General features: G+C 49.1%; 1 protein-coding gene across 1 annotated transcript in view; it reads right to left on the reverse strand.

The window, feature by feature from the left end:
• Nucleotides 1–9,409, reverse strand: part of KCTD1 (potassium channel tetramerization domain containing 1) — an 87,028-nt gene extending 77,619 nt beyond the window's left edge. The window contains 2 exon segments of the mRNA XM_019796618.2: nt 7,333–7,648; nt 7,650–9,409. Coding sequence (XP_019652177.2) covers nt 7,333–7,648; nt 7,650–9,085 — 1,752 coding nt within the window. The 5' untranslated portion in view covers nt 9,086–9,409.
• Between the last annotated feature and the right edge of the window lie 4,973 nt (nt 9,410–14,382).

Consider the following 14,382-nt stretch of genomic DNA (forward strand, 5'->3'; position numbering starts at 1 on the left):
TTAACCGCCGTGTGACAGGGCTTCTCCAGAGGCAGCTGTGGTCCCCAGATCCGCTCCGGGGCTGGGGGACCACACGCAGCAACACGACGGCCCGTGCTCCCTGCAAATCCTCTTCCCGGTTCTCTATTTATTTATTTACTTATTTTTGCTTGATGGTAACAAGTTCTCTTCTGAAGTTGCTCTAGGAAGGCACCTCAGGTAGTAAGATCAATCCAATGTTCTATCACCTTCTCCTTACTGGCTCTTCCTATTTGAACGGCTGGTAAGAATTTTGGAATCAACAGACTACGGATTTAAAAGCAGACACTCTGGAATCGAACGGGCCTGGATCCGAATCCAGGCACAGTTACTGATCACTTGTGAGACCTTAAGCAAGTTAGTCAAGTAAGGTTAGTTAAACCTCAGTCTCCTCCTTTGTAAAACGGAAATGGTAACCACAACTCCTTGAGGGGCTGGATGAGAACGAAAGGAGGGCCCACACGGGTCCCTACTCATCAAGATGGTCTGCACACATCGACTGCCTGGGAATCATGTGAAAATGCAGAAATGACTCAGGGGCACGGCGTGGAAAGATCTTGCATTTCTGACAAGTTCGCAAGTGATGGTAAAAGAAAGAGAAACCACAAACAACCCTGGTATATCTTGGTCATTATTAATGATTACACTCCACTTCGTAACTACAGAATCAGTCAGAGGTTGTGACAGCTGACATCAAAACTCTGTACGGAGGGAGTCTCGTTCGTCTCTGCAGACCGAGGCCCAACAGGATGAGAATTCCGTGGCCAGAGCACGCCCCTCGTTCGCTCCTGCCTGGACCAAGTCCAGGGGCTCACCCAGAACAGCAAGGAAGCTGGGAATGCTGAAACAGCTCTCATTTCTAAGTTACAAGTTACATTCCTTCAAACACTTACTTCTCAGGCCACAATAACAAAATGGAGGATTTCCTCATGTATCAAGTTTATATACACATACTTATGCACCTATATCTGTATATATCTGAATGAATATATTATCCATGACCATGCTGTCTAAAGGAAGGGGGCAGAAATTACAAATACCACATAAATATATATGTACATATATAGTGTATCTACTAGCTCGGGCCCTGGCACATGGGGGAAAGCAGCCACATGGGACAGGTGCCATAAAGAACAGTTCGCTTTTCTTGGGTTGAGAGGAAGGGTAGGGACTGAACCGGGTTCACCTGCACTGGAGACACAGAGTAAACTAGAAAATGATGATTAAAAGCTTCCAAACTAGTCCTGACATTCTAATTTGGTGACCATATTACTCACAAAGGAAGTGCCATTTATCTCTGCCATCCTTCAGCATTCCTTTCTGAATTCCTCTCCTTTTTTCCTAGAAGCCTACAACCTGATGCTCTCTTAAATCTGTCAGCCTTTTCGGATAGCACATTTTTACCTCCTTCCTCCCAGACCGGATCGAAACGCCCATCTTCCAGGGTTCACTGCCAGGTGATCAGGGGAAAGCAATTGTTCAGGGTGTGAATGAGGCTACATCCTCCCAGGAAAGGTCTTCATGATAAAGGTGATTTCCAAATGCCTACTGGGGGGTCGCTGAGGTGGAGGGGTGGGAGGCACAGAACGGGCTGGTGATGTGGGAATAACTGAGCTGCTGTGGCGGGCTCCCAATCCTCTCCCTTCAAGGTTGCCCCAAGTCTCTCAGCTTTCCAGGGTTATATGCATGGACTCCATCAACAACATGGGAGCCCTCCGTCATCCTCACACCTCTCCTCCAGTATGAGGAGCGCTCCCTGTGACTTCCCTGCACCCCGCATATTAAACACAACCAAACTCACTGCCTGGAGGGCCAGGAGGGGCTCAAGTGTTTGCAGTCCCTCAACAGGAACCACAGATCTCAGAATGCAGTGGGTTTCCAGAAGGAAGTTCCCACTGGGGTTCCCAAAGCAGCCCCAGAGCAAAGTGCCTGTGACACGTCTGATCAGAAGCTCGGACACTCTGGACTGTTTACAGTCCTATGAGAGATCTCCCGCTTTGTGTTTTTGAAAAATCCCATACATGGACCAAGTTTAGGATAGGATATGAATAAAAAAAAAGAGTGACTAATAAAAGCTGGCAGTCATATATAAATGTATCTTTTTTAGAGAGAAAGAACAGGCTCTGTCAGGTTGTTAAAGTATATAAGCTGAAAGGAAGTCTTAGTGTAAAGAAAGTTGAACAGAAGGACAGGGAGAATTACTGGAAACCTAAAACATGTCTGTAGGTTTGGTCTGCTGCAGCAGAGTGGATATACCGTGGTGGGCTGTCTCGTTTAAAGCCACGGGCACTAGGAAATACAGCCCTTGCTATGGTGAGGTATCTCAACCGGCTTAAACACTCATTTCCTTCTAGACGATCTAGAATAGAAACTCATTCCCTGTTATAAAGACTCGATGCCATCCAGAGACCGACCTCTCTCGAAGAGTAACAGACGAAGAGAAACTTTTACAAATCTAAAGACCCAAGGAGCCTAAAATCTTACAGAACCTAACCTTCAAAGTTCATCGTTTCCACTGTGATGTGTGCGTACCAAGCAGACAATCACTCCAGCCTGAGGCCCACTAACTTGCCCATCTCCTGCAAACCCCACTGAGCCCTGAGGGCAAGGACCACATCCTGCTCCTTTCGACAAGTACTTAGCAGGTAGACAGAGGCTCCATCAACAATGGTTGACTTGAATTCAGTGTCTTTACACCACCACTAGCGTGCAATAAAAAACTTTGCCCATGCAATGTTTCAAATCTGTTTCATTTTGGTTCATCAAGGTCCATCGATATCCCTTTTTGGACCAACTAATTTCCCCCACCTTCTCCTCTTTCTCAATTGTCCAGAGAAGTCTTTAAAAAGGCATCCTGACTAACTGGTGTTATGCAGTGAAGGATCAATCAAGAGAAGTAAAAATAGGTCCTAGAAATAAAGTTCCAGCAAATGACAGACCCACCTCATACGTTTGTTCCCAAGATTTTCCACTCGGGTAACCGCACTGCCAACTCCTACATCAATTCTGCTTTTCAAATGGCAGCCAGGACACCAAAAGTTTAACTTGAAACTGAACTTTTTTATTAAATAACCAGTGGGGTTTTGCCTGGCCTAGCAAGGCAGAACCTGATTCAGCAATCCCACCTGCAGAAGGGGCTCTCATTTGCAGTGACAAGAGGATGGGCTTTTAGGTAACACTTGTTTGGGGGAGCCAGATTTTAAAATCAGGGTGACACAAAGATTTAAGTTTTAAATGAATGCGAGCTACTTTCTCGTTTTGCAGCAAACACTTCTTTCCCTGTTTCCTGGATCAGATTTAATAGTGAACTGACATACATGCGGGTTCATAGCAATTTAAAATAATTCACTTGTATCATGACTATAATAATAATATGTAAGAGTTAAAAATACAGATTTCTTTCCCGAAATCACTGCTGCAAAACATTAAGTGCTTCACCTTTTAACTTTATTTTGATCTGGTTTTAATAGTTAATGAGGCCAAAATCGTGCCAATGCAACTACTTGCCAAGTGGAAAATGGATTAATTTATAAAGATTCCTGGTACAAACGCCACACTAGTAGATGCTCAATGACTTTCCTGCATGAATGAAAAAAGTTACATAGTTACATTACTGACATTTAGGTTCTCCACCAATCTGAATGGGACATCAAATATTCCTGCAGCAGAAAAAAGGAAGGTAGCCATAAACTAACATTAAAAATGAGGAAAATATCTGTTTTAAACAAGGCAGCTAATCCTAATAGCTCCAGATAACCATTACAAGAAAGTCTTGTTACAACTGCTTTGGCTGTTAAACCCACTACTCCCTTCAAGTTTATAGACGTTTGATTCCCTCTTTAAGAAAGAGAGTAGCCCTCCCAAATTAAAAACAAGACTTTGGCGATTATTTCGGTAATACATAAAATGCATGGTTGTTTGTTTGTTTCTATTAAGCAAACAGATTGAATATTTCTCCTCCCTTCCCACACTAAGCACCTGAATGGAGACTGTTCCCCAGTGCTATTGACATCTGACTTCTCAAAGGCAAGGTCATTAAGGACTACTAGTGCCCCCACAGAGAGGCCGCTCCAATTTTTAGCTGGGAAACTGTAAGGACCCACTCTGGCCCCTAGTGAGGCCAATGAAATGGACACACTGATGTACTCCACCAACTTCAGAATCTCTCCACTACTTATTTCCTACCTGCAGAACTCCTTAGAAGTATTTCTGGAAATAATCTGGTTAAAGTCAAATAAGAACAACTGAAGACAACTTTGGCACAAGCTTACGAATGTGTCTAAGTATATTTTAGGGAACTGATTTTTACATTTTTGTTTGGTGCTGGAGAGAGGCACGGTCTATAGAAGCTTTAGCAACAAAGCTATGATATTTAGAGAATATAAACTCTTATTATGTTCTTTTGTATAAATAATAAAGACTAAAGTTAGAAATCTCTGTGGATGGATATCTAAGCTGAAGTATTGTTCCGTGAGGCAGGAAAAATACTGTATTTTCATGCAAGGAGAACAGCTCTGAAAATGTAGCATGGGCTGTGCTAAACCTTTTTAAATGTACCATGTGATCTCCAAGATTGCTAGGAAGCTGCACCAGTAACTGGATCATCTTAGGTCACAACAGCTATGCAGGAGGAGGGAAGACAAGAATTGCCCTTTGCTTTTAACAGCCATTCCAGAGAATTAAAGAGTGAACTTCTTAAAGCAACCATCACAACCATCACCACAACTCCTCCCCGCCCCCCACAAAATCAACAAAAGCCAGGAACTTCACATGAGTAAAAATCACAGATTCCATAATCGTTAATCCTTGAATGCATTCATTTTAAAACCAGTCCCACAAATGACACACTCAGTAACACTCTGAAAAAGTAAAAAGAGTGAATGCACTTAAAGTAACAGGCTCTTCATTTTTTGAGAAACTTGCAATGTTAGAAGAGATCAGAGCTTCAGGGTGTGAGTATTACCAAGAAGTCTGGAATCATACGGTCAACAGTGGAATTCCGTGCAATACCACCTGATGACCCTAGCCGATATTAAGGTTAGACAGCCTATGTTTATAATTAAGTAATAATGACTGAAGCTCAAGGTACACACAGCATTTCCTGAAGACTAATGACCGGCAAGAGGAGTTGACCTCCTGAAGCAGCGGCTTGGGCCAGTAACCCCGGCCAGTCAACAATCCCCAGAAAATGCCCTGGACCTCAGATGGTACAGCGATTTTAATAAATACAAGAGGAAAAAGTTTAGTATCGGCTTTCTACATAAACTAAACATTCGTTTCATTCTTAGAATGCTCAGACTTCCGAAGAGAGCTTTACAGGAGTTACTGAAGAGTTTCTTTAAAATTTCACAATGCTGATTAAAAAAACTTAAACATAAATGAGAAGCTGACTGAGATATGTGCAAAAAGCACAACTTTTTGTAGTGTTTTAACTACAAGGAGCTTAACTAAAATAATGTTTGCATAATAACCATCCAGCCAGCATATGGACATTCAAATCTATATTTAACTTTAATCTATATTTATCTGACTATATCTCAGAAAAAGAAAAGAATCAGTAGTCAGGTTTAGAGAACCAATTTACCTTACTCAGTGGACACGAGACTGTGACAGGGCAACTGCATTCCTTAGACCCAAACAAAACCCACTAAGCAACTCCCTCCTCCATCTTTTGTGAATCTTAAGTCATGATTCTATAGGAGAACGATGTCAAGAAACCAGCGGACAGACGCCAGTAGACAAACGGTTTCATTATGATTCTAAGCAGATCTAGACTTTAATAAGCTTTCTCAGGCGTTTAACTCTTAATCAGGTGCTACTCTAAACCAGGATGTTTTAAGGGTCTTACTTGATCAGAAGAATGTGAACATTTATTTTTGCTTTCAAAGAAAAAGCAAGCCGAAATTCGCCAAAGAAGACTTCTCCTCTGGGCCCTCACAACTCCATAAACCCACCCCCTGATCTGCCAGAAATGTACCACGCACACCGGAAGTACAGAAACACACATAGTCTACAGGTCTTGTGTATTTTAGAGAACTTTGGTGTTTATATTACCATTCACAGCCCCTTTCTCTGCTGGCCTTGAGGCTTGCTGATTAGCTGGTAAACCTTTGAAAGGGTCAGTTTGTCCAGAACTGGAATTTCCACTTCGGAAACAGCACAGAGGTACTGGACATCTGTTCCTTGAAGGGCCTGCACTACAACCTCCAGACCTACAGTCGAAATTCCTACTTCTGCTTGATGGCAGGGAGGTCAAAGTTGTAAAAGCTCCAGTGGCTACGTCTGCCTGCAGAATAGAGCACAGTCCCCAGAGACCTCTGGTTTCTGGCTCCTAGAAGAGTCTCCAAAAGATGAACACAATTTTAATAATATGAATATATTCCCCTAAATAATAAGACAAGAAGCATCCAGGGAGGCCCTCAATCTCAACCTAAAATTTGGTACTGCTTAGAATTAAATAATTTTAATATTAAAACAGTTCCTTAATCCTTGATGAGGACTCTGAAAGCCCAGAGAGGTGAACTGATTTGCCCAAGGTGGCTCAGCTTCTGGGCCCATACAACTCTTAACTGTGGGTGTTCTTGCCACACTACTGTGCTGTTTGGTCTTAATTAAATATCTATATTCTTAAGTCTTATCTGCCCCCTTAGATGGTGAGCCCCATGGGGCTAGGGAAAGGCAGCAAGGTTTGGTGCCCAGGGTGCTGGTAGTGCAGATATCCCATCTATTAACAAGTGACTTCAGTTTATGGAAACTACACCCCAAACATCACTTCACGTTCAGCTACCTGTTACAGCATAAACTGGCACTGGGCTGCCCATCTCTCCACTCCCCACCCACATACAGGAAGTGGGCTTGGCATGTTTTCTTTGTCAGTATCGAATTTTTTTTAAATCTGCATAAGTTATGGCGAATATGCAAGGGAATATTTTAATGGTTACTTTATTCAAATATATTTTAAGTAACTGCTTCCTTTATATGCCCGGTATTCCTGCACCCTGCCTTAGAGAACTCATGCGTTCAATGGAAAGCCCGGCTGCCTCCAACCCTTTTGTTCTGCGAACTTTGAAGTTTTAACCTTAACTGCGCAGCAGGGATTTAAGGAGCGTGCCTTCTCACATATTTTAAGATTAGATGTAAACTTTCCTGAAAAGCACCAAGAGTTAAGCTTCTAAGGGTGAGATCCAATCTGATTCAGTATATTTAGTACTTTTTAAAACTCCTCCCCGCCCCCAACCCCGACCTACATTAGCACGAGTTAGTCCCCAAATGGTACCAGAGAAACATTTCATGCATAGAGTTTGGTTTGGTTACCTGGGTGGGGGAAACAATAGCAGGTGAAACTACTGTGGGAGAATTGGTGCTTCTGTGCCCATTGGCTTCTGGAAGAAGAGGCAGGGGGTCGTGTTTCACGGAAACCACCACCACCGCATCCACAGGCTCCGAGGGGCGGATACAAAGTCTTTTGGGGGAAGAGGGGCCGCAGATATCCCCCGACCCGAACACCGACTCGTACAGAGCGCGCTTGGGCGCAGCCTCGGATTTCACGTCGGGCCCGACCTGGCTGTCTTTGGGGAGGATATAGGTGTTCCCCAGCGAGGGCGGCTGGGGGCGGTGGTGGTGGGAGGGGATGAAAAAAAAAAAAAAACGAGCCCAGTTTGGTGCCGATGCCCGCGATGCTGTTGAGCGTGGCGATGGAGACGGCGCCGATGCAGTGGTTGGTGTAGGTCTTGGAGAGCTTGGCCGCCTTCGAGAGCATCTGCATCCTGGTGCCCAGCAAGTTCTTGCCGATGGCTTTGTTCTCGTACCAGGTCACATCGCCCTCGCTGCAGTGGTCCCGGGGCCGCTGGAAGAACGCCTTGCAGAGGGGGTTGCGCTTCGACAGGTACTTTACGAAGCTGGCGTAGGGGCAGAACTCGGTGCCCGTCTCGTACATGCGGGGCAAGTTCTCCTCGTCGCTGCTCTCGGCACGCTTCTTGCTCCACGACGACGAGCGCGACTTGTGGTAGGGCCCGAGGGACTTAAAGTAGACGAACTTGCGGCCGTCCTCGTCCATAGCCAGCCCAAAGGAGTCCTCCTCCAGCTCGCGCTGGTTCTCGCGGCCGCGCGTGCAGAAGTACATGCACGTCTCGAACCAGACCTTGTTGAGCAGCCCGAAGGGCGTGTTGGTGCTGAAGACGCTGGAGGTGTACAGCTTGCGCAGGTCGGCACGCGTGATGGCTTGCTTCTGCACCACGGGCCCGGCGCCCTGCTCCTCGAGCTTGCGGATGACCGCGGCCAGCGTCAGGTTGGCGCTGCGCAGCTCGGGGTCCTTGGTGAGGTCGAGCGTGCGGCAGTACGGGGGCTCGTTGAGGTAGCGGTTGAGGGAGCTGCGGATGCTGATGAGCGACGACTTGCTGTAGAGCTGGCCGCTCTTGGAGCGGGCCTCGGCGTAGAAAGAGCGCAGCACGCGGCACAGCGCCCCCTTGTCCATGGTCTCGAAGTCCGGGCTCTGCGCCTTCTCGCTCAGGTACTCCCGGAAGATGCGCACGGCGTAGCGGGTGGCCAGCCGGGTGTTCTCGCTCAGCCGGGCCCGCTCGGGGCGCTGCAGCACGTCGGGGTCCAGCTCGGCGCTGTCCCCGGGCGGCCCGCCGCGGGCCCGGGGCGCCAGCAATCGCGGCGGCGCCTCGGGCTCCAGCGCGGCGCTCTGGTCCATATTGATCATATGGACCGGCTCGGGTTCCAGCTCCTCCCCGGCCGAGTCCTCGGGTTCCAGGGGCTCATCCCAGTCCAGCCCCATCTCTTCCTCCTCCTCTTCCTCCTCCTCGTCCTCCTCCAGCCCCCCACCTCCGTCCTCCTCCTCCTCGTCCCCCGTTATCTGCACCTCCTGGATCTCGTCGTCCTCCTCCTCTTCCTCCTCCTCCTCGCCCGCGCTGCAGTAGTGCGGGCGGCCGTGGCGGCGGCCGCGGCCCCCCGCACCGCGCTCGCCCTCGCCCCGCTCCCCATTGTTCTCGGCGGCGGCGGCGGCGGCGCTGGCGCTGCCGCCCGCGCTGGTGTTACAGTCCCCGCTGCCAGGCATTCTCGCCATATTGCCGTCTCTCTGCCAGTCCTCGGGCAGGGCGCATGCGCTATATTGGACCGCAGCGCTGAGAGCTTTTGTGTTTAATGACCTTCAGCTACCGGGAGGCAAAGCCGGGCTCTTAAAGGAGCCGCGCTCCAATTGTCAGTTCGGAGCGCTGCTCCGGAGGGGCAGCGGCGCGCAGGGGATGGAGGGGAAGGGAGGCGGGGGTGAGTTAGACAGGGAGAGGGTAAGGACGGGGGCTGGCTGGACCCTCTTCCTCCCCAACCCCTCTCCCCACTCCTAAGAAAACTTTGAAGGGGGGGGAGAAAGGGGAGGGAGAGCTGTCGGTGGGGGTGAAACACTCCCAACTTACCCTCTGGCGGAGTGGCGCGCGGGCCCGGGCGGGAGAGAGGGAGGGCCGGCGGGAGGGCGGGGCGGTCTCGCTTCTCTAAGTAATGCCGGAGGAGCAGTGCCCCTTCCACCGCCCCCTCATTGCCCCCCGGAGCCAGGGGTTCGGGGAGGCGGCAGCGCCGGGCGGGCCGCGGGTGCTGCTCGGAGAAGCCCGTGTCTGGGGCCGCCCGGAGCGGAGCGGAGCAGGCAGGTTAATGAGCAGGGTGGAGGAGGCACGGCGAGGCCCCGCACCCTCTCTGCGCCCGCGGCCAGGGCGCAGCGGGCGAGGCTTGGGAGCGGGATGGGGCTGGCGGCGGCGGCTCCCCCACCTACTTGCTGGCGGCGAGGCGCGGGGGCCTGGGGCCAGCCGCACGGCTCCCAGCTCCCTTTCCGACTCTTGCAAAGGAGCGAAACACGCCCCACGTCAGCCTCATCCCTTTCGACTTTTCCAACAGCCTCTTTTAAGCTGTCATTAAAGACCTGGGGCGCTCCCCGTAGGTCTAGGGCAAGTCCGCGCCGGTCCCGCCAGCCTGGGGAAGGAGCAAGAAAAAAAGACTGGGAGGGGCGGGTGGGAGGGGAGACACGGGGAGAGGCGCTCGGAACCCGAAGGACCCCTCCCCACCCGCGCTGGCCGCCGCCCTCCCAGCCTCCGAGCACACTGACACAACTCCCTCTGGCGAGGCGCTCCACCTGGTTGGAGCTAGAGCAGTGCCGGTCCCTAAGGCCCGTCGGCGGGCGGGCGGAAAAAGTGAACTTGGGTCTCGGCCGCCCCCGCCACAATTCCGGCAATTCGGATCCCGGGCGCGCTCTCGTTCCAAGTTTGCCAACCGCCATTCTTTCGCCCTCAGGGCTGCGCTGCCTCCGGCGCACGGGGGCGGATACCTCCGAAACTGGAAAGGCGGCCAAAGAGCTCGCCGGGTCCCGCTTTCCCATAGAAGACACTGTCCCACTTCCAGCCCAACGCCCGCCCCCGGCGCGCCCAGACTCTGGGCGCGTCCTCGCGTCGCCGCCTCCCGCGCTCTCCCGACCCGGGGGCAGCGCCCCCAGAGCCGCCGGAGACCTCAGCTGTTTTCTTTGGCGGCACAGCCCCGGCCACCTCCGGAGCTCGCACTGCATCCTAATTTTCTCTTCCTCGGGCAGCCCAAGTGTCCCCTGGCACTCCCGCCAGCTCCGAATCCCAGGGGCTAGGGGAACCAACGGAGCCAGGTCCCAGCACCGCGACCCCGGGGCGTGCCGACCCTGCAGTGAAACAGCCTCGGCAGCTCCTCCAGGGCGTCCTCGGATTTGCCCCCGAGTCCTAATTCTAGGCACTTCGGCTGTGGAAGTCTTGTCAAATGCCCGTCCCCCTTCCCTCCCGGATCCCCGGTCTTGCTTTCAGGGCAGTTTATAACTTTACGCATCAATAGAAACCCATCCGTCAATTTGTAATCTGAAAAAATAAAAAGTAAGGGGAGTAGACTAGGTCTCAGGGCCGTGTAGGCTTCTAAGTGGGAGTTGACGGTGTCTTCAGCAATCAGCGCTCGGTACGCGTGTTTCCTCGGCCCTGGACGCGGCAGAGCGTTGGGGAAACTGCGCCAGGTGTGAACAAGTTGGAGCAAGTCGGTGCCTCCCGGGACCCTTCCCGCTCCTCGGGCGCGCGCGCAGACACACACACACACACACACACACACACACACACACACACACGACACACGTTCTCATCCGCTCTGCTATCCGCAGAGAACCGTCCGGTGAGGTGAGGGATTCGGTGGTTGCACTCCTCCGGAAACATCCCCGAGGTGCTGCCGGCTTTTTCCAAAATGCACTGTGCCCCCCGGAAATAGGTAGGAAGGCGTTTGTTTGTTTCCCCGAGCTCAGGGCAGTAGGCAGCTAAGTTAGTTGCACACGCGACCCCGCGCACACACCAGTCGCACAGGGCTACTTCCGGAGGGCTGGCCCTTTGTCCCGGGATGCTCCCAGGTTTTCCGGGCGCCCTAACACTCGGGAAGAGAATTGCAGTAGTGTTGAACACTCAGGTGGGCGCCCAGCAAGTTACCTACCAGGGGCGGCTCTCCGGCGGCCCTCATCGCCAGTGCAGTGCACCGAGGGGGCTGTGCTCCCGGAGCAGCCTGGGGACACCGACCCACGCTCCAGCCCCGGAGCGGAGCGGCTCCCCAGTTCTCCCCACTAATGCAGGCGAGCCCCCCTCTCCGCCCCCCCAGCTCCCCTCCCTGCTGGGCGAGCTGCTTTGAATTGCTTGCAATTTGCCGGAGGCGGTGTGCTGGGTTGGACGCTCCGGGAAACAAAGCAACCAAAAACAGCTCCCAGTTGACGTCAACTTATTTCCAGAAAAGAAAATAGTTTTGTGCTCCCAGGACAAAATACCCCCCCAGGGCAGGTCTCTACCGGCAAAAGCCAAAGGGGGGGTGATGGCAATAACAGAACCAAAAAATCCAAAGTGCAAATAAATTTTTAACGGATGTAGCCGAACAAAAGCTTCGGATGCTGCCTGGACAGCTTGCAAACAACGGGCAGGACCCTCGCAGACATTAGATAGGAAAAACGCACCTTGGAAAGTATGCCTTGGCCTGATTTTCTGGCAACTATGAATCTGTTTCGTGGCACCAGCTCCTGAAAAGCTACCAAAATTCTTTGCCCATTAATGAGTCTTCATCAAATACTGGAAAGGACCTCTTCAGGTTAGAACCTAAAGTTTTTTCCAGGAAGAACACCCAGAAAAACCCTTCCTGCCACCACCAAAAATAAATAAATAAGCTGCTTAATTTTTAGAAGCGGGTGACACAAAATTACAGTTGAGTTCATAAAGGAGTTCAATTCTAGTTTTAGTAAATGATTCCCTAAAAACATCCTGTGGTACCACCAATACCAAATTGAGAGCATCCAAAAGGCTTTCTTCTTCTTTCCGAAAGGAGGAGGCAGTAGTGGTTGTCTTCTGTCAGCCCCGCTGACATTCCTCCACTTGGACTCTGCCCTATCATGAAGTCCTCCGAACTCCCCCACCACTTAGAACTGACGGCTCCTTCCTAAGGATGATTTCTTTATTTCTCGTGCAGAATGCATAGCGTCTTTACACAAACTGATTCCAGTCCTGTATGAAACATTTATTAAAATTATTGACCTGTCACAACTCATTACTATAAAAGCTGTGCTGAGATGTTTATATGTCCAACAAGAAGCTCCAAATTTTTTTAGCTCTTTCATAATCATTAAAAAGTGCCATCTATATATTCGTGCGGCTCCATTTCTTAGATTACTTGAAAGTAGTGACATGGTTATTTTGGAAGGAAAACCTCCAAATGTTTCCCCCTCACTTTACAACCCACTTATTCCCATTCCGTGTTCACACATTATGAGAGGTTATACCGTATAGAAACATATTCAGCTCGTTCTCCTCTTTGCTTCCAATCTACTAAGCATCATCTGTTAGATCACTGACGTCATTGCTTTTTATCTGCTTGTTTCCTCTGCTACACCAATATACCTTTGTACTACAGGTTGGAGCCAGGGTCATGGTAAGCACTCCAGTCATTTACATTAAATGAATGAATGAACAGATGTGTGTTTAGTTAGGTCTATATTTAGCAAGAAACTTCTTGGTAAAAAAAAAAAAAAAACACTTAAAATATCATGGATCTGAATTTCTACATTAAAAAAATCAGGACAAAAAGCAACCGCAAGGCAGCATTATTGTTTGCAACGTAAAATAAAGGTAAAGACTGCTTTGGTTCACTATTTCCCTACCATAATCGCCTCTCTGGTAGAACAGACTCTAGGAAGTTATGGCAGAAGTAGATGGAGGGACGAAGGAATGGAGGTATCAGTGTATTATTCAAAGACGTGGTTTGGGGAGGATTTAAATTGATAAATTCAAGAAATTTTGCGGGCTCTGGGGGGCAGAGAGCAGAAAAAGCACTTAGTTCATCACATTCAAGTCATGCTTGATTCGATTACTAAAAGATTCGTCAAAGACAATGGAGGTTAAATCATAATTCAGATTTCAAGTTATTCTGATATATCTTTGTCTCAAAGTTCCACTGTTAAATTCTGTTGAATTCATTTGAAGACCATCTTGAGCAATATATTTGGAACTCAGATGAAAAACAGAACCCATGTACTCTAACTCTATAAAGAAAAGAAAAATAACTCCAGAAAAGCAGAACCTGTCTTATTTCATACTGCATCTCTGGTTCATTTTCAACACAATTCCTTAGCATATCTTAGCAGAGTGGTTGGCACGGAGCAGACATTCAGTAAACACACAAATATTTGTGTGTGGGGAGAGAGCTAACCTCCACAAAAGGATGTGTAGCAGGCTGGTTAAAACTTCATCTTTGAAACAGGACTGCGTGGGTTTGAATCCTAGTTTGGCCTTACCAGTTGCCTTTTTAGTTTTTTAGTTATTTTTAAAGATCTTTCTGTTGACGTAATCACTACACGTAACACGGGGCTCGAACTTACAACCCTGAGACCAGGAGTCACATGCTTTACCCACTGTGTTATCCAGGTACCCCATCTAGTTGCCTTTTTTAAATGTCTTGTTTCTCTCATTATTTTATTATCTGGAAAATAGTTAATAGCCCCTACCTCATAGGATTATTTCAAGAATTAAATGGAGTTAATATGAGTAAAGCACATAATACAGTGTCTGGAACATTAGTAAACACCCAACTGTTAGCTCTTTATTTATTAAGGCTCCTCTATTTTCCAGGCTTGATTATAAAAAAGAAAAGCAAGGCCAGAAGGGTTCACAATGATTAAACCACTGGCCCAAGTTCTCCCAGACCGTGGTAGGGCAGGAAAGTTTGGCTTCATAGCCCACACCTTAGCCACTTGACCACATACAGCTTTCTGGGAATCAAAGAATGAAAGAAAAAAGTCTTCAAGGCAATTACCTACCATTAAACTACTTCCATGTGTCCTTTGATTTGGGAATC

Source organism: Ailuropoda melanoleuca, chromosome 14 (genome assembly GCF_002007445.2).
Source record: "Ailuropoda melanoleuca isolate Jingjing chromosome 14, ASM200744v2, whole genome shotgun sequence".
NCBI classification, from domain to species: domain Eukaryota; kingdom Metazoa; phylum Chordata; class Mammalia; order Carnivora; family Ursidae; genus Ailuropoda; species Ailuropoda melanoleuca.